This window comes from Eublepharis macularius, chromosome 1 (genome assembly GCF_028583425.1).
Source record: "Eublepharis macularius isolate TG4126 chromosome 1, MPM_Emac_v1.0, whole genome shotgun sequence".
NCBI classification, from domain to species: domain Eukaryota; kingdom Metazoa; phylum Chordata; class Lepidosauria; order Squamata; family Eublepharidae; genus Eublepharis; species Eublepharis macularius.
In genome coordinates, this window is record NC_072790.1 from 48,997,765 (window position 1) to 49,017,471 (window position 19,707).

The following is a 19,707-nucleotide window of genomic DNA, read 5'->3' on the forward strand; positions in this document are numbered from 1 at the left end:
GCAAGCAAGTTGTAAAATAGAGAGACACAGCACCGTCCTAAGAACACTTTCTTGGGATTTAGCCCGATTGAACAGAAATGGGTAGGATTCCAAGTAGGCCTATTTAGATTGCTCAAGATACTGTCAAAAACAGACATATATTCATTACTAGACATGGGCACGAACCAGAAAAATGGTGGTTTATTGCGGTTCATGGTTCACCGCATTTCACAAACTAGGAAACATGAACGGGGCAGTTTGGTTTGTGTAGAAGGTCAGCAGAAAGCCCACACACAAACACACCCATTACCTAGGAAATTGATTGATCAGTGCCAGGCAGTCTGCAGTGATGATCCGAAAAACAAACCAAACAAACTGGGCTAAAAATCATAGCAGTTCATCGCAGGTTGTCAGAAATGCTCTCCGACGAACCGCCAGTTCGCGAATCGAAAAACATCCCAGTTCGTGATGAACTTTGGTTCATATTTCAGTTCGTGCCCATCTCTATTCATTACCTTAATGGATTAGAGGTGATGGTCATGCAAAATGTTTTCCGTGTAGAGGAAGTAAATTAAGCAACCATTTTTGTAAATTGGTTTTAGGAAAAACAACAAACAAATAAACCACAACATCAACTTTTTGCAAGTGCAGTTTAGCAAAGGTGATGTCACCAAAATCAAATGTTCCCACCAGTAGTGTAACAAAGAGGGAGAAAGACAGAAATCTACTTTGGCTCACAAAATTTAATAAATAAATCCTGCCTTTCTCCCAGCAAAAGAGAGAGAGAGAGAGAGAGAGAGAGAGAGAGAGAGAGAGAGAGAGAGAGAAACCCGTGGTGGAGCAAATTGTGTACAATATTGCTAGGTATTAAAATAAGAAGCTATGCAAAGTTGGCCCAGTGCTTGCTGCCTAGCAATAATGAAGAACATGATGCAGGTACAGAAGGCTGCAAATGGGGGAGATGTGACTGGGGTAGCCAGCAGATTTTTGATAACAAAAGGGAAAACATGGCATTTCGATGGCAACATACTTAGTAGTCCACAGCTATTCCTAATTCAGGCCCATCTAACTGAGCATAGAAACAGCAACTTATGGCATCGCCTCTACCAATGAATAAGAAGTTTGCAGTACTGTGTATAACTGCATTTTTCAGCAATGTGTTTTATGGCAGATTTATAGCAGTTGTGTAACACTGTGACCTGGCAACAGACATCCTGCCACTCTGCTTAGCAAAGTCTTCTTTTTACCTAAGAAGACTTGCTCCAATTTAAGCAGCTCTTCCTCCAATAGAAGGCTTCAAACTTTGCTTAAAAGAATGGACCCAAGCCACTGCTTTTAGGGGAAGCCAGCTGCTTCTTTTCACTTAAAGGATGCACGTGGAGGAATGGGACCCACAAATGAAACTGGTATAAGGGTTTTGTTGTTCATTGTATTAATTTGCCCTGGAGTTCCCAGAAGGATTCTGTAAATAAACACCATCTTGTCCTAGACAGAAATGGTTCCTGTTACATGCCACAACAGAGAATGCAGAATGTGTCAAGCGCTGCCATCTTCAGGGATGGATTCTGACAGCTGCATGACTTTCTTCCTTACCACTAGAGTGGGATCCACAATTTTGGCCAATAGTGAACATAACAGTCTAAACATGTAATTAACTGGTCAATATGAAACATGTGCCATGCACATTTGCATGGCACATGTCACTCTAAAATCTCCAGTGTTGCTACTAGTCAATCTTGCAAGGAATCAGGGCTTTTTTTCAGCTGGAACGCAGTAGAACGGAGTTCCGGAACCTCTTAAAAATGGTCACATGGCTGGTGGCCCCGCCCCCTGATCTCTAGACAGAGAGGAGTTTATATTGACAGAGGGCAATCTAAACTCCCCTGACTGGAGATCAGGGGGCGGAGCCACCAGCCATGTGACCATTTTCACTGAGGGTGATTTAAACTTTTAAAAACTCTCCCCTTGTTCCAGCTGACCCAAAGTGACATCATTGGCCCTGGGAGCGTGCGTGCACTTTGCACGCACACATGTGGTACCAGGGGCAGTACCTCCCACCAAGAGTTGCCCCCTGTGCTGGCAACCCATTGAGTTCCACCACCTCTTTTCCCAGAAAAAAAGCCCTGCAAGGAATTATGTGGGTATAGCAAGCAAAATTGCTGTTTTACTGTTTAAATAACCTAATGTGATATACAGCTACACAATGACAGATAACGGAGATTCCTAAATGATTGTATCCGAAGCAGGTTTGTGGGCACCCACTGCCCCAAGCAGTACACCAGGCTCCATCCTTGCACTTGTTACAAAACTTTATAGGAAATATTTTTGGAAAGGGGGCTGTGTAATTTTCTATTTTAAATCCATATTTTACTGCTGCTGATTTTAAACTGCTCCCGATTTTGTATGTCTTGGTTTTTATTACAAGTTATTTCAGGTTTCTGAAATGGTTATTCGTCTTTATTCGTTAACAAATTAACAAGAATCGTCCATTTTAAAAGCAGAAAGAAAAACCCAACTTACATGCTACCAGGAATTGCACCGGCACAAATGAGAATGTTGGTTTCAAAATGTTGGCAGTCAAATTTGTTCAAAATGTTAAGAAACGAGCATCAAAATAACTTGAAAAAATTAATCAAAGGTGTTAGCTGAGAACATGAACTGATGTAAAGAAAAAAATCTGCCTGATCCCATGCTCACTGTTATTTATTTGGCAGGAAGTGCCACAGGGTTGAATGGGAACTTACTCCAAGGGAAGTGTGCACAGGGCAGCCTTAGTTGTTATTACCAAATGTTCCTATTATTCTTTTCTCTTCTGCTTTAGCATGTAATTAACACATATACTACTTCCTCTGTGTTAACAACCTCTAAGGAATCTTGAGCTGTTAACAGCGCTAGCAGTGAATGGGTTGACTGGTACAACATTACTGCCTGTATCTTTAAAATGACAACAAACAGCTGATTTACAGCCCCCTTAATTCCTTTACAATCGAAAGCCAATTGTATTGTGACCCATCAAAGTCAGCAAGACCTCATGGCAAAACACGTTATTGTTAGATGAAGTTATATACTCTCCGGCTTCACACAAAGCTGGTTGTAAACCCCAACCCAAAAAGTGTTTGGACAAAGCTTCACAATGTAATCTTTGGGTTTTCATTGGCTGATCTCTGTGGATCTTTGTTGCCTAGCAATATTGAATACAAAAATCTGGATCACAAATACATTTCTTCCGCTCAATGATAAGAATTCAAGATGGCACAAAATACCACGCTTGAAGCTTCCAAGGGAAGAAGGAGCACCTTCAAAATGCATAACATTTTTTGGTTTCTACTAAGAAAAAAAAATCTTAATTCCTCCTGGCAGCTTTGAAAGTGTTCCCTTTAGACAGAGATCCTGTCCCATTTGCAAAGCCTAATTTTAACACAGATGCCATATCCACTCATCCATTACATTTCTGCTCCACTCTTCCTCCAAGAATTTAGGATAATACACAAAGGATTTATCCCACTTCATCCGAACAACCATCCTGGGAGGAAGGTTAGGCTGAGAGAGAAAGGCTGGCCAAAGATTGCCCTTCAAAACTAGATTCCAAGTTCAAATCCAACATCTGATCCACGACATTACACTGGTCTGAACAACTTGGCTTAGTAAGAAGGCACAGAATCATTGCCTTCAGGGGGTTGGGGGGGCGGAGAATAAATTATGTTTTGAGCCTGATTTATCAGATCTCAGAAGCTAAGAAGGGTCAGCTTTGATTAGTAATTGGATGGGAGACATCCAATGAAGATCAGAGTTGCAGAGGCAGGCAGTGGAAAACCACCTCTCTTAGGGCCAAACTACAAGTGACGCCTGACACTAGTTGGACACTAGTCAGCTTCCCTCAAGTTTAGATGGGAAATGTAGGCGTCTTGGTCTTGCAGCTTGGCTCTCCAACTGCTGTCCAATGGACTTTTCAACTGTCACTTGTCCAACATTCCGCCAAGCTGCCTACATTTCCCATCAAAACTTGAGGGAAGCTGACAAGTGTCCAACTAGTGTCAGGCGTCACTTGTAGTTTGGCCCTTAGTCTCTTGCCATGGAAACCCTACTAGGGGTTGCCATAACTCAGCTCTGGCTTGAAGGCACTCTCCACAACCACTTATTTGTAAAAAACACTGGAACTCACATGAAAAAAAAATCTAATACTGCAATCCTATGCACATTTACCAGAAAGTAAAGCCCATGGAAATTACTTCTAAGTAAACAGCACTTACTTCACTGCTTTCCCTTACTTGGCATTAGCATCATTTGTTTCCCGTGATATCAGCACGCAGCCAATAGGGTTGCCAGCAGACCAGAGGAAAATGTCCTGTTCTTTTAACAGAGGCTTAATGTGTAGAAATGGGCAAATGAAGCTTTTCCTAGCATGAAAGTAAATAACATCACCTAGTAAATAGTCCACTTAGAGTCTGTCTACACAAGACATCTTACATGGGGACGCTCAAGTGACCTACTTTCTGTGTACTCTGTCTCCCTAGCAGTGCATGTATATCCACAATGGGAGAACAAGTGTAAGATCTTTTACTTGAGCGCCCCTGTGTAAGGAGAGCCAGTTTGGTGTAGTGGTTAAGAGCGGCAGGACTCTAATCTGTAGAACTGGGTTTGATTCCCCACTCCTCCACTTGAAGCCAGCTGGGTTGACCTTGGGTCAGTCACAGCTTCTCGAAACGCTCTCAGCCCCACCCACCTCACAGGGTGATTGTGTGGGAAATAATAATAACATACTTGGTAAACCACTCTGAGTAGGTGTTGTCCTGAAGGGTGGTATGTAAATCGAATGTTGTTGCTGTTGTTATAAGATGTCTTGTGTAGAGAGACTCTTAGCCTCTGTTAAAGGGACTGGACATTTCCCCCCACACTGGGCAGGTGGCAGGTCTAACAGCCAAATGTTACTGCTATGAGACAGCTTTACTTTTTCAGGAATGGTGATTAAGCAGTTGATTGCTTACAAAGAGACTTCTCTTTTTTTGAGGGGTTGGGATGATGGGAAGCATGGGTGCCTGAAGGGACACGTTTGAATTCATTTTTGCCTCCCATGAATCAAGTAACAATCTTTGGAGCCGAAATATATTCAAATTTTTGTGTTATAAAGTGCGAACAGTGCAATAAATACAAACATAAATACAAAATACGTTATACAAAATTTTGAAGTGCCAAGATACAAAGTCCAAGCATATATACATATATCACAATGTTTCTGTTGTCCAGAATCGTCAGAAAAATTTTTTGGAAAAATTTTATAAAGTGCTAGTTGCCAGTTGCCAGTACATCAAAGGGAGCCGGTAGGTAGGGAGTTGTGCACCGTACTTATATATTCACAGTCCATAGATATGAATGTAATTAGACGAACGCCGACGGGGGTTTGCTTGCAAATATCATTAACCCGTTTCGTGAGTACTGAGACTCACTTCCTCTTGGGCTTAAGGCGATTCGGACTGGTCATAATATACACCTCCACTAGTCATTCGATATTCTTTTAGCTAGGCTAAAAGAATATCGAATGACTAGTGGAGGTGTATATTATGACCAGTCCGAATCGCCTTAAGCCCAAGAGGAAGTGAGTCTCAGTACTCACGAAACGGGTTAATGATATTTGCAAGCAAACCCCCGTCGGCGTTCGTCTAATTACATTCATATCTATGGACTGTGAATATATAAGTACGGTGCACAACTCCCTACCTACCGGCTCCCTTTGATGTACTGGCAACTGGCAACTAGCACTTTATAAAATTTTTCCAAAAAATTTTTCTGACGATTCCGGACAACAGAAACATTGTGATATATGTATATATGCTTGGACTTTGTATCTTGGCACTTCAAAATTTTGTATAACGTATTTTGTATTTATGTTTGTATTTATTGCACTGTTCGCACTTTATAACACAAAAATTTGAATATATTTCGGCTCCAAAGATTGTTGAGTCCCGGTTTGGTTGTTTTTGTTTCATATTGGTACCGGGGCCGCCCGTTGTTGTTTTCCCATGAATCAAGTAGCAATAAAGACCAATAATTGTGACAACTTAACGAAATAAACAATTATAACAATTGCAAAAATATTCTTATTGTTATTGCATAGTTCAATTTGCCATTCAATATGTGTGTCACACGCAGCCTTCCTTAGGAGCAGCAACCAACGCATGTTTAAGTGTAGTCTGAATGGGAGTTTCTGAATATTGAAAATAACCATGGTGAAATAACCATCTTTGAAAAAGACCCTGAAATGGGACCCCACAAATGAACCGGTCTGCCCATTAGATGGTATAAATTCCAACCTGCATGTACTTGGACTTATACTTGAAGTATGATCCTATGAACTTTTTGAGTGATCTTAAGGAATACTAATGGACTTTAAAAGTATCAACTGTTTATAGGCAGTATCATCATTGCTTTGCACTAGCACTTTATGTATAGGTCTGTATATGAAGACTGTGTGTATTGATATATATTGAATGGCAAATTGAACTATGCAATAACAATAAGAATATTTTCGCAATTGTTATAAGTGTTTATTTCGTTAGGTTGTCATGATTATTGTTCTCTATTGCTATCTCTTCTCGTGATTCTCTGCAATTGGTCCCATGAATCAAGGCCTCCCATGAACCATCACCAATTTGGGAATAGTGGTGTGGTATATAGCAGTGTGTCATACTAGAAGCTTGGGAGACCCAGGTTCAAATCCCCCGCTCCAGTATGAAACTTGCTGGGTGACCTTGGGCCAGTCACTGTCTCTAAGCCTAACCTACCTCACAGGTTGTTGTGAGGATAAAATGGAAGAGAGGGAAATGATGTATATCCCCCCATCCCCCACCAAGCTCCTTGGAGGAATGGGGGGATAAGAATGTACTGAATAAATACATTTTCCAACCACAATTTGCAAGCCTAAATCCCTTCTTTAGAAGTAATTAATGAGTTCAAGACAACCGTCTTTAGGATCAAGCTGTAAGATATAAAGTGGAGCACTGGTGTCCTAATCAAACATATTGAGACATAAGCTGTAGACCAAAAGGGGTCCTCTTTTTTTGTTTTGTTTTGAATTTTATACATAACTTTACGAATAGGTTGCAAGCATAAACCACATCTTTGGAGAAACGAGGAACAATTTAACACAACAGAAGAGGCAGCTGGCAATAGAAATGGCCAGAAACAACCCAGTAAATTTTAAGGAGTAGTTCAGACCCCTGCAATGTATTCTGCATTTGCTGGTGCCTTTAAATAACCTTGGGCTAGAGTCAAGGCATATTCTCACCGGCAAAGCATTGCTGTGGTATTTGCAACGTTAGTGTCTCACTCTGTACCTTTTCCAACTCCTGCTGCTGCCAACTCCGGAAGGTTAGATCGCTGAGATATAATCTGCATGTCTACAAGGGATCTACAGCAAAATTCAGTCCCAAATAAGATTTCCTTGATACCATAACCACCACTTACCTAAAAGGGCGTTGCGTCCCTGGTCATCGGGCAAGAACCTTTTGTCTACAGCGCACACTAAAAGGTGATCAGGTAAGTTTGGTGATTTAGCGCCCACAAGCAGAAATCCGGATGGCACTTCAATTTGTTCATTGGAAATGGATACCAGCCTCAAGTCTTTACCAGCCTGACAGAAACCTGGAGAGAAAACATGACAGGTTTAATCAGCTACCTGAGTTATGTTTGACCTAAAGATATACAATATAATTGGGGGTGGTTTATATAAAAGAAAACATCACAGAGTCTCTCGACACAAGACATCTTAAACTGGGATGCTTAAGTGTCTTACTTTCTGTGTGGTCTCATATTCAAGTGTATTCTGTCTCCCTAGCAGTGCATCTGTATCCACAATGGGGGAACAAGTGTAAGATCTTTCACTTGATCGTACTCATGTAAGATGTCTTGTGTGGAGAGACTCATCATCAAGATGTTTTTTCAAAAAAAAAAGAAACCCTAAGTCTAAAGCCAAGTTAAAATTAGTGGTGACACTTCTTTTAGTATCGGCTTTTTAAAGTTAGCCGGGGAGTGGCGGGAGCAGGAAAAGTAAAACAGAAGTTTTTACATAGGTCATTGGGTATTGCATGTTTTTTGTTTTTTTTTAATGGAAGTATCATATCCTTTCATAGCGAACTCACCAACCCGCACACTGATCTCAAAAGCTGCACAACAGCCAGCCACAAAGGAAAGAGAAGTTTTTGCATAGCAGAAGGAACTCCTAAGCATGCAGAAAAATCTGCCCTCCCTACCCTACCAATGGAGGAAACCAAAAAATAGGGAGAAAGACTATGATAATTCCCTCCCCTGCCATGGAATCCTTACAGCCTCAGAAGCAAGTCCTCCTTACTGAGCCATGCAGCCACTAAACTGAAGGAGTTCAGCATAAAGCCATATAGGAACGAAGGCCAACACTGCTCAGAAATCAGGAAAAGAGTGGGAGATACCACCACCCCAGAAATGAGCCTGAGCAGCACGGAAAAGTTGTGAGGATCACTCCCACCAGCCCATAGCAGTGAGGAAGCCTGCAAAGCAGGGAGCCAGCTCAAAAATATCCCTGACCCCGGGTTGCATGTTACCGCTCGCTGTTATTAAAGGCCATTGGTCCCAGTCTTCAGGGAGATCCATGTCCTTCCCTGCGTGTGACTGATACTGATGTGGATTATTCACATTTTCGTCTATACTGTGATGTGCATCCAGGCCAAACTGTATGTCCAAATTATTTTTGACACCATTCAAGAAGTATATCCCCCCTCTAAGTTCTCAGTGCTACTAGATCTAGGAAAAGGCTATTTTTGGGAATTAATGGCTGGACAAAAACCAGGCTGGAAGTTGCTTCTTCAAACAGAGCTGCAAAACGCCAGATTCTTCTGCAGAGATGGTTCAGAGAAGCGTGCACTCGATATCTTTTCAGTTCACATGTTCTTACGTGTCCTCATGACTAAACTATTCAGAGGCTTTGGTATAAACTCTTCTTTCAAGCAGTATCATATTTCTTCTCCATCCTCCATTTACTGGCTCTGTCAGGGTCAATTCATGCAATCTTTTTATGTTCAAGAAGAGCCACTATTAAGTAACGTTTTCCTTTAATGAGTATAATGAAAGCTAACATAGTAAAACTACAAGATACTAAGTACCGAAACAAATATTTTCCAGAAAGTCATCATTTGTTTTTGTTTTTTGTTTTTTTGGGGGGGGGGGTTGTGTGTGTAAAACAATTCCACACAAATATTGAAAAATCACTTTGTGATTCAGTTTCTACCTGAAAACTATAGGTACATCTGCATTAAACACTCATACTATGTTGTTTTCACTTTAATTTTTCTCATATCTCTCCACGTTTCCCTAGTACTAATCTTCCTATCTTATGCATATAATAGACTTTCTCACACAATTGTGCAGATGGAGCAGGCACAAGCCTCCAGATCCAATGTTCAACATCTCCAGTTAAAAAAGATCTTGGGGTTCAGTCTAGGAGATCTCTGATAAGTGGATCTCCTGTAGGTTTTTAAATAACCGCTGGGAAGGAGTCTGATTTAGACTGAAAACCCAGGGTATATAGAGATTGAACCATTTCACATACACCACTTTCACCTCAGTAGCCCCCCTTGAAGTGCCTGTATGTTCCCTCCACTCCACTGGATCTTATAGCAGCTGTGGAGAGCCAACTGAAGTCAGTAAAGCCATACACACCACAACAGCTCAAAACAGAGTGCCATCAAAGCTATTATGTACTGGAGGGGGTGGGAGGGAGGCTGGAGATCTATTTATAAATCTCCCAATATCATGTCTAATTTGACCCACAGGTACTAGATGTTGGGAAAGAACCTTCACTGACTGATGGATGCTGTCAATCAAAGCAAGCTATACTGACCTAGATGGAACAATGGTTGGACATGGCATAAGGCAGGTTCATAGCATCTATCTACATAACTAGATCCAGAGGAGTTAGCCATGTTAGTCTGTAGTAGCAAAATAGTAAAGAGTCCAGTAGCACCTTTAAGACTAACCAACTTTATTGTAGCATAAGCTTCTGAGAATTACAGGTCTCTTTGTCAGATGCATCTGACGAAGAGAGCTGTGGCTCTCGAAAGCTTATCTACATAACTAGTTATTTTGATGCAATTTGGAAAGTAAGGAAAGGATGGAGGAGAACCATGTCACACATATGTGGGATTGTGAAGTAGCCTAGGTCATGCAAGAACCGGAACAAATTCCTCATCCTTTCACCTCAAAAGAAAACAGCAGAAGAAATCAGTGAATGGGTGGATGAAATGTACATAAATAGTTTTAAAATATGTATATTCCCCCTCCCCCCAGTGCTTCTGATCTTTACTTAGCTGCCTCTTGAGAGCCAGTTTGGTGTAGTGGTTAAGAGCGCAGACTCTAATCTGGAGAACCGGGTTTGATTCACCACTCCTCCACTTGAAGCCAGCTGGGTGACCTTGGCCAGTCACAGCTCTGCCAGAGCTCTCTCAGCCCCACCCACCTCACAAGGTGTTTTGTTGTGGGGATAATAAAAACATACTTTGTAAACCGCTCTGAGTGGGCATTAAGTTGTCCTGAAGGGCGGTATATAAATCAAATATTATTGTTGTTGTTGTTGTTTGTTTGTTTGTTTGTACACTATCTGAGGACTTTTCAGTGATCGCTTACCATTTTATACAAATGCTCTTTTCTGTCTTTAATTGCTTTGTTTGGACTGCTATTCACCATCTTTTGGATTAATACGTTTAAAAATACATTAAAATTTTTGAAAAGAAAAGGATATCTGTAATTGAAGAGGAGGGGTGAATAAGTGGACATGAACAAAACTAGTTTTAAATGCATTGAAATGGGGGAAGCCTCTGGGACAGTGTGGAGAATTGTTAAACAGGCATATAGTGGAGAAAAGCAAAGTCAAGTATTTTTAATCTTTGCACAAAATATTTCAGCACCACTTTCCTGAGACAAATTACTTAATGCTGTTCGCAAAGCATTGGTGAGGTGGTAAGTATGCGCAGGGAGTCACAGAGAACCCAATAATGTAACATGAGGAGGAGAAAGGCAAGACTGAAGAGGAACCAACCAGGAGAGACATTTGTTCAAACATAAGCAAGGAACATCACAGGAAGGTTGTTCTACCGTTAATGAGGTCCTAAATTTCACACAGAGAAACCAGGAAATGAATCTGGGATCAGAGGCACTAAGTTGAAAGACACAGAAATAAGGAGGGAACTGCACCAACTTCAGGCACCCCTTTTCAGTGACAGACTGCACAAAAATTAGCTGGTAAAGAAGAACCCTTAGACACATCTCTGTATGTTTCCTAGCACATACACAGAGCTATCCTAAGAGTGCAGTCCTAAACAGAGTTACTCTAATCTAAGCTCTTAGCAGATTGACTTGAATGGATTTGGTGATGGTGAAATGTGCAAGAGTGTAATTCTGCTTAGACGGATGACAACATTTCTCAAAAATAATGGAAAGCACGGATGAACAGCAGCAAAATGGACTTTCAGTGGTGGGATGGCTGTTTTCAGGACGGCACCCCATGAATGCTTCAAAAGGCAGCTATAACTGAAATACTATCTACATTAAAAGTGAAGACTGAATTGAATAGCATAAGAAAAAAACAAAGGCCACCAGCCCCTTTTCTCTATTAGTCTCTCTACACAAGATGCCTGGGTGCGTGTTTGTCAAGTGCCAGGAGATGCAATGTTAGCCGGGAAGCATAGTTTTAAATGACAAAGCCAGTGGAGATCACTCCGGAGGGGATGGATTCTCTCACAGCCCTCCACCGCCTCTGCTGTGCTGGACTGTCTCCCCTTGCGGAGCCTTTGTCCTGCCAGTCTCACTGCTTAAAACTCTGAATTGTGAGCCTTGGCAGGGCAAAGGCTTCGAAAGGGGAGACAGTCCAGCATGCCAGAGATGTCAGAGAGCTGTAAGAGAATCCATCCCCTCTGGAGTGATCTCTGCCAGCTCTGTCATTTAAACCTACGCTTCCCAGCTAACATTGCATCTCCTGACATGTGAAGAACACATGTCAAACGTACTGTGTAGAGAGATTCTTGAGTGAAATAATTTTGACATGCAATTGGACATGTGAAACTACAGGTCGACTCTTCCATTTGCAATGCTCTAACTTCTATATTTATATCCCTCCAAGATTAACTGGAGTGCGTCATTCTGGTGTACATCTTTCCCTGTTAGAATTATATCAGAATTCTCTCATAATAATAATCTCTATTTTTAATATGTAAAACAAAGCAGATGAAAAACTGCTAGTAGTCTGAAGGGTCAGAAAGATTGATGTTAAAAGCATAAAAAGTTTGAAATCTCATGATATCCTTTACAACTACCTCAGCTAGTAACAATTAATACCTTGAACACAATCCAACAAAAGCTAGCAGTTTCTGTTCCACTCGAAACAATGGAAGAGGATACAAACCTTGGTTCAATTAAGTCCCTTTGATTGTATATGAAACTTAGTAAAGCCTCAACTTTGCTGGGATCCTGATGAAGAAAGAACTCCTAGACATATGTATAAAGATAGATTTGGGAGCTTATCTATACACCTGTTAAAGTAAGCAATCATTTCTTACCATCAGTGGTACAACAGCCTTCAGGAGGTGGTTTCATTTGATAGGCAATGGGGGGGCTACTTGATTCTGAACCTTCTTCTTCTTCCTCCTCCTCCTCCTCTTCTTCTTCATTATCCACTCTAGTGACTGCTGCAGATATCATGAACAGAATCGCCAGAGAGCAAATAATGGCATATACAGGTCAGAGTAAACATTTTGGCTGTATCATTGATAGCAGTTTCATACTTTTAGCTGGTAGTTACAGTTATCAGGCAGTTAAACATGGCCTTGAGGATTTATTTATTTAATTCATACATTCTCCACCTTTCTTCTTAGAGCAGCTTACATTGTTTTCCTCTCCTCTATTTTATCCTCACAACAACCCTGTGAGGTAGTTCAGGCTGAGATTATGCGACAGGCCCAAGGTCACCCAACAAACATAAAAATAATTAAACAAGCAATGTCCATGGTAAACTAGAGATTTGAACCAGAGTCTACCCTGTCAGATGAACAATATTATGATAGCTTTCTTTCTTTCTTTCTTTCTTTCTTTCTTTCTTTCTTTCTTTCTTTCTTTCTTTCTTTCTTTATTTATTTATTTATTTATTTATTTATTTATTTATACAGCAAAGCAGGAGCCGTAAGGATGTACAAATCAGTCTCAAGGTATCACGGAACTTTTTAGGGATAAAAATATTTGCTTGCATATCAAAATAGACTCACAACTGAAAGTGTGAAGTATTTTCACAAGGAAGCAAAATTTGAGATGCTAGGAAAGCTCTATGATGTTTGAACTGTGATGCTTGTTTTACACATGTAAATAATCTCTTGAAGCAGTCCAGAAAACACATACAGCCTAGATGCTTACCTGACGACTGTGTGAATTTCCTCATGTTTCAGTTCTGTCTGAACATGGGCAAAACAGGAGCAGTGTAGTAATCATGCATGGCAGCTAGTGTGGTATAGTGGTATAGTGACAGACAAGGATCTGGGAGACCCAGGTTCAAATCCTCACTCTACCATGGAAGCCTGCTGGGTGACTTTGGGCCTGTCACATACTCTTAGCCTAGCCTACCTCACAGTAGACTTCCCAGTTGCCCACCAGTGGCAAGTAATCTCCCAGGGGGTTGCCCTGTTGCCCGCCAATTGCTGGTGATCAACAGGCGGTGTGAAGCCCCCTGGAGATCATCCACCACCAGCAGGCAACCAGGGAAAGTGCGCAGTGGGTTGTGACGACGTCACTTCCAGCTGCGGGTGTGCTCCCACGCTTCACTGGGGCCAATTTTTGCCCCAAACGGGCTGAATTTGCCCCTCACAAAGTGGCTTGCATGATGACATCACTTCCTGGAAATGATGTAATCACACAAGTACTAGGGGCATGAACATGCTTTGTGTGCATGAAAAAAAGCATGCACAAGGCGTGCCAGCTAGGAGAGTATAGAGACATGTGTCAACAACATGGTTGTTGTGAGTTGAAAAATGGAGGAGAGGAGAATGAGAAAAGTTGTTTTGGGTTCTCATTGGGAAGAAAAGCAGGATGTAAATGAAGTAAAACACAATAAAATAAATACCTCTTCACCACTAGGATGACCACCCTGTTTTATACAAGACAGCCTGATTCTTGCTCTGTCCTCTACCCAGTATCAACATGCCAGTAGACACCGTAAATTAGGCCAAAGGGACAGGCGGCAAACACCAGAATGAACCTGCCCAACAAATCAAGGCAGCAATCATGTGCACACTTACCTGGAACTAACACAGTGAGAATTATCTCTGAATAGAAAATGTAAATGATTGTATAGCAAGGCAATAAGCTTGGCCTTGAAGCTGATGCTGTGGTGGGAGAGGTGACCTTGGCAACAGCAGTACATCTTGATATTGGACACGTTTGTGTCAACATTTGCTACTCTCCATAAAGTCACACCTGCACCTGAGTCCTGCCACACTAACAGGAAACCTGATCTCTTGTGCATTCCGCTTTCTTTTTTTCAAGTTCTTTTTCTTCAAGTTATTTTTATTCCTTCCACTGTTCAAAGCTCTTTAAACAGGCACTGTGATGGGATTATCTGGTTTCTCCTCCCCCCCCCCCCCAAAAAGCTTTTCTCCCCGTTATTCAATTTTATGACCACACTCAAGCCCATTTAACATTCTCATACAATCCAATCCATCAAGGCTCACCTTAAACCCTGTTAGCCACCTCCTCTTTTTGCCCCACTCACATACACCCTCATGGCCGACTCTACAGCAACTCCTCCCACTGAGCTCCCTCCTCAGACTCCACCCTCCACAAGTACCGCCCCCAAATCTCTAGGAATTCCCCAAGGCAGAGTTGGAACTCCGCCATCTTGCCATCTATTCATAACATTAAATGAATACGTATGCTCTTGAAAGGCCGCACATTCTGTGGTTGTGTACAACCCAGTAAAAAATGCATCTTTAATAACCCAAAGTGGAGGGTTACATCAAATTCTATGTCTTTGGGGCAAGTACTGTGAGGTAAAATTGCATTAAAAAAAAAAAAACCTAAGCCTAAGGCAGAAAACAAAGAAAACGCTACTTAACTTACAGCCATTCCTGAATTAGAATTTGAATTAAACATGAGCCATACATTAACCATGAATGAAACATGCCTTCAAGTCAATAAAGCCAAATAATATTTAGTTAACTTGGTGTAAAAAAAAAAGTAATCATAATCAATACCAAAGGGAAAGTGTTAATCTATGAAAGCAGCACAGCTGCAAAACAAGCTAGAACACAAAAAAAAAGTAAAAGTAACTAAAAGCTATGCAAAGTCAACAACCTTTAATGTTTGGAAGCATTTGCTTTACTGAGGGGTGTAATGTTATATTAGCAAGAGGCCGTCATTGCCTGCAAGCTACTGTCTGGAATCGAGTTGTCCTTTTGTTCCAAAGATGATGTCTAAGCTGTTCCATCGGATAAACACAGTTTTCTTTAGCCTTACGACTCAAAGAACACAGCGATCATAAGCATCTTCAGATGCTAATATACCTAATATACCTAATTAATATACTTTTTACTTCCAAGTATATCAATAAAAGAAGCAGACGGCAGTGGAAACAGCAAGGAGCATTTAAGAGCTACAAGTCCACGCTGTTTCTTTGTTAACGTTCCCATTTTTAAGACCTTTCCTGGGAGGAAGAGTAAATCACCACAGCCCCAGGGAACATGAGTGGTTAAGATGGATTCTAAGACAGCCCTGGGAAACAATTACGGTTGAAATGGGATGGGGGGTAGGGAAATGAGCATGTCATTAATTGTACAGGCAGACGAGGCTGTTTTTAAAGAAGAAGAAAGAATAATTTCCCCTTCTGCCAGTGGAAGAGTTTTCAATCAACCAAGAAAGAAAATGTTGTGGATATTTCTTTTACTATTGGTTGACAGAAAAAGCAAGAGGAAAAATTAAGGATTTTTTTTTTGTCCTTCAGTATTTTTAAGGTAAATAGATAAAGCAAGGCTCCAAACACTCAGATCCTTCTAAAACCATACTCCACCCCCAGGCCCAGAAGATGCCCCCAATTCTTGCCCATACAAATATTTATTATATTATAGTTGGCAAGCTATGTACAGAATGGGTCACCACCAGCTTTTCTTTTACAAAAGCTCCCATCAGAAGGGGCAATTTTGGGTGAGCAGGCTGAGCAGTTGTTTCACTTCATGAGCTCCTAGAATATTTAAATAATAATAATAATAACAATAACAATAACAACAACTGCACTTATACACCACTCTTCTAGACAGATTAGTGCCTCGTCCAGAGCGGTGAACAAGTTAGTCTTATTATTATCCCCACAATATAGCTGGGGAGCTGGGACTGAGAGGAGCGGCTTACCCAAGGCCACCTATTGAGCTCATGGCAGTAGTGGGATTCATGGCAGTAGTGGGATTCAAACCAGTACAGTGCTGATTTATAGCCAAACCACTTGAACACTGTGCTACAGCAGCTATGAGGGAGAAAATCGTAACGGCCCTTTTGCAAATTCATCTTAAATATATCCTAGTATAAGCCTTTGATTGAAACTTACTGTGACTCTCGCCCCTTCCCACCAAAATCTCTCCTTCTGATAGGTGAACTGGTCCCCCTGGGTCACTTTCTTATTAGGCAGCTGTGAAAGACACACAAGTGTGGACGCTTGAGCTTGGTTCCACTGGAGGTTTCTGTGGTTGGAAGGGATTTGCATCCCTGCCTCCCATCCCACCACAGCCCAAAATACTTCCCAAGAACTACTGGTGGAGGTCAGAGATCTGCAACAGGAGGGGAGAATCTGCAAAAGAACTTCCCCTTTCCTTCTGCAGAATCCTGTGCAAAATAGTCTGCCATTCAAGAACAACGTTCACTCAAGAAACCACTTTGGAGGAGGATAGGACATATTCCCAGCACATAAACTATATGATACTGATATTGTAAAAATACATTTTTTTCTCCTAGTTAGGTGGGCCATTGCCATTAGAGACACAGAATGTGGTTGCATTAGTGTCGAGGTGCCCATTTATGGGATATTGACATTGTCCATGGGGCTGATTCCTCACAGGGGCAGGAAAAGGCACCTCCACTATGGAAGCAGCAGTGAGTGGGGTGAAGGCAGGCGGAAACAACTTCCATACCACAGAGGTGGTCTTAGCCATGGGGCAACTGGGGTAGCTGACCTGGGCCTAGCACTGGCAGGGACCCTATACTGGAGTATCTGTTACATTATGGAATGCCCAGATGTTGTACCCCTGCCGCTGCCTCCCTTTAGACAGCAGTAGTAGAGGCTTCAGAACACCCTACAGCCTGATTGTGCAACTGTCTCAATGGCCAGGGCAGCAACGATACACAGGACCTCCCCTGTATCCCCCTGGCAGAAGAAAGCAAATAGGCTTCTGTGGGGCTGGGATTTTCCATTCATGGGGCAGAGGCTGCGGTTCCTCCCTCCTGCACCTTCACAAGGGTGCTCCTCCTCCATCCCCCTGCCCATATATTTACTAGGGCAGCTCTTCTGCCCACCCATGAAACTGGTTCATTTGCAGTGGTGGCTGCTCCACAGACCCACTGGGCTGGTGGTTTAGTGGAGGCTGCGACGGCTCTGCCTTCCTGCTAGGCTAGATGGCTGCAGAGCAGGCTGTCGCTTCACCCACCGGGCCAGCAAATTTGCAATGGTGGCTACAGTAGTAGCTCATGCCCACCGCATCCAAGGCTCAGGACACCTGCTCATTGCAGCAGTGGCTGCTCATATCCTCCTTTGCTCATGGCAGCTGCAAAGACTGCCTCTTGCTTGGGGCCAACCTGGCCCCATCAGGGGGATGGCCCCCATTGGGAGCAGGATGGTAGGGGGTCACTGGCAGTGATGCTGGGGCCCCATCCCAGATTTTTGGCCAGGGGCCCAGAATCGCTAAGACTGCTGCAATGTACAGACCCGTCCCCACACTACTTGGCTGCCCTCCCTGCTGGAATAGGGGTGAGTATAATAATTTATTAAATAAGAGTATAAATGCTCTTGTGTAAAGCAATTAAAAATGGAAATTTGAATAAGCTTTAATTTAGTTGTGCAGTACTAAGGTATGTGGATCAGGGTGCAGAGTCTCAACGGGGCTGATTAATTGGGAATCGGGCCAAAACGTAACATTTTACTAAAGAATCAGCCCTGCTGAGACTCCATCACTTCCAATTTAAACTAGAAGTGATGTCATCAGAGAGGCTCAGGAACACACATGCACCATTTCGCCACATGCTGTGGTCAGCCTCCACACACCTCCCCCTCCACTTGCCAGCCAGGTGAGCAGTGCTGGGAGCGGCAGCTGTGGGCAGCTGGCAACCTGGTAACTGAATTGTACAACTTAGGGAAATTCCTTTGTGTTTTACATTTGTGGACTTGCACTGAGTTCACAAGTCCTTAGTTTATTCTAGATGAAGACTTAGCAAATGCTGTACAAACTGGCTTACGATGTAATCCTAAACAGTTACACCCGTCTAAACCCGTTACACTGGCTTCACTGGGTTTAGAAGGGTATACCTCTCCTTAGGATTGCACTATTAGTTGCTTTAAACAAAGTTAACGGGTAGGACCCAATGGTGAACTGCTGAATAAGAATTCATTCACAAATTCAAGGTAATGTATGCTTCAGTTTAATAGGGATCTTGGATTCCTAACTCATCTTAGCTGTTAATATCTCATATAGCCTATCCCTTAATTTGTTTCACTGTCATATCTCATCTTGTATTAGGTTTGATGTTGATTCTGTTCTGCTGTTATTGGCTGGCATTGGCTCACACCTACTCTGTGTGAATTATTGTTTTGATTGGAAGCTGATTTTATATCAGCCTCTCTGATTTTATATCAGCCTCTCTTTGTAGCATTTCACAAATACACACACACCAAACAGTTCTGCCAGGTTTTTAACCAAGCCTAATACCTGTACACTTCTATGCATCTGAAGTTAGCTCAGAGTAGCAAAAGCTCATGCTGAAATAGATTTTGTTGGCCTTTAAGGTGCTACTGAACTAGGGTTGCCTGGCCCCTTGAGTCCCCCAGTGGGGGATTGGGATCCTGGCATGTGCCCTCCAAAGTCCTCGGTGCATCTCCTCACATGAGTGCTCCCGGTGTGCATGATGACATCACTTCCAGGAAGTGACATCATCACGCGGGTCAAAAGGCGGCCCGGCATGTGCTCCTGTGCTCACCAAAAGACTGAATTGCCCCCCTGCAGGCCTGACTAGGCATGAAACGGGCCTGTTGCAGGGCGCGGGGGGCACCGCAGCGGGGCTTGGGGGCACGCCGTGTCACCTGGGGGCGCCCTGGGGGCACACCCCCCCACTGACCAGGTAAGTGGGGTCGGGGGAGGAAGTGGGAGCAGGGGATTCCCCACCCCAGGCGGGGGATTGACAAGCCTATACTGAAATTTTTTCATATAAAGTTGTTTCCAGCCATTCCTCATACTGGCCGTGGACTTAGAAACATTAGAATTCTCAGTAAACTTAAGGGAAAGCAGGATGATAGGGCTCTAATAGTGTGTTAAATCCTTTGAGAATTTTTAAAACCTCTGTACTGGTGTGAAAAGTACCCCTTTGTGTAGCAACAAGGGCTGTAGTCTTGCAGCATCTTTTCCCAGCTGATGTCATAATCCACTTTGTGACATCAAACTTCATTGCTGAGGAAAGTCTTATGAAATCTCA

The 19,707-nt window shown here is 42.4% G+C and overlaps 1 protein-coding gene across 1 annotated transcript in view; it reads right to left on the bottom strand.

Moving 5' to 3' along the window:
* GREB1 (growth regulating estrogen receptor binding 1) overlaps positions 1 to 19,707 on the bottom strand; it is a 106,538-nt gene that overhangs the window by 68,455 nt on the left and 18,376 nt on the right. The window contains exons 3-4 of the mRNA XM_054980064.1: positions 12,558 to 12,686; positions 7,441 to 7,617 (exon numbers count right to left, since the gene is read on the bottom strand). Coding sequence (XP_054836039.1) covers positions 7,441 to 7,617; positions 12,558 to 12,686 — 306 coding nt within the window. The remainder of the gene's footprint in view (positions 1 to 7,440; positions 7,618 to 12,557; positions 12,687 to 19,707) is intronic.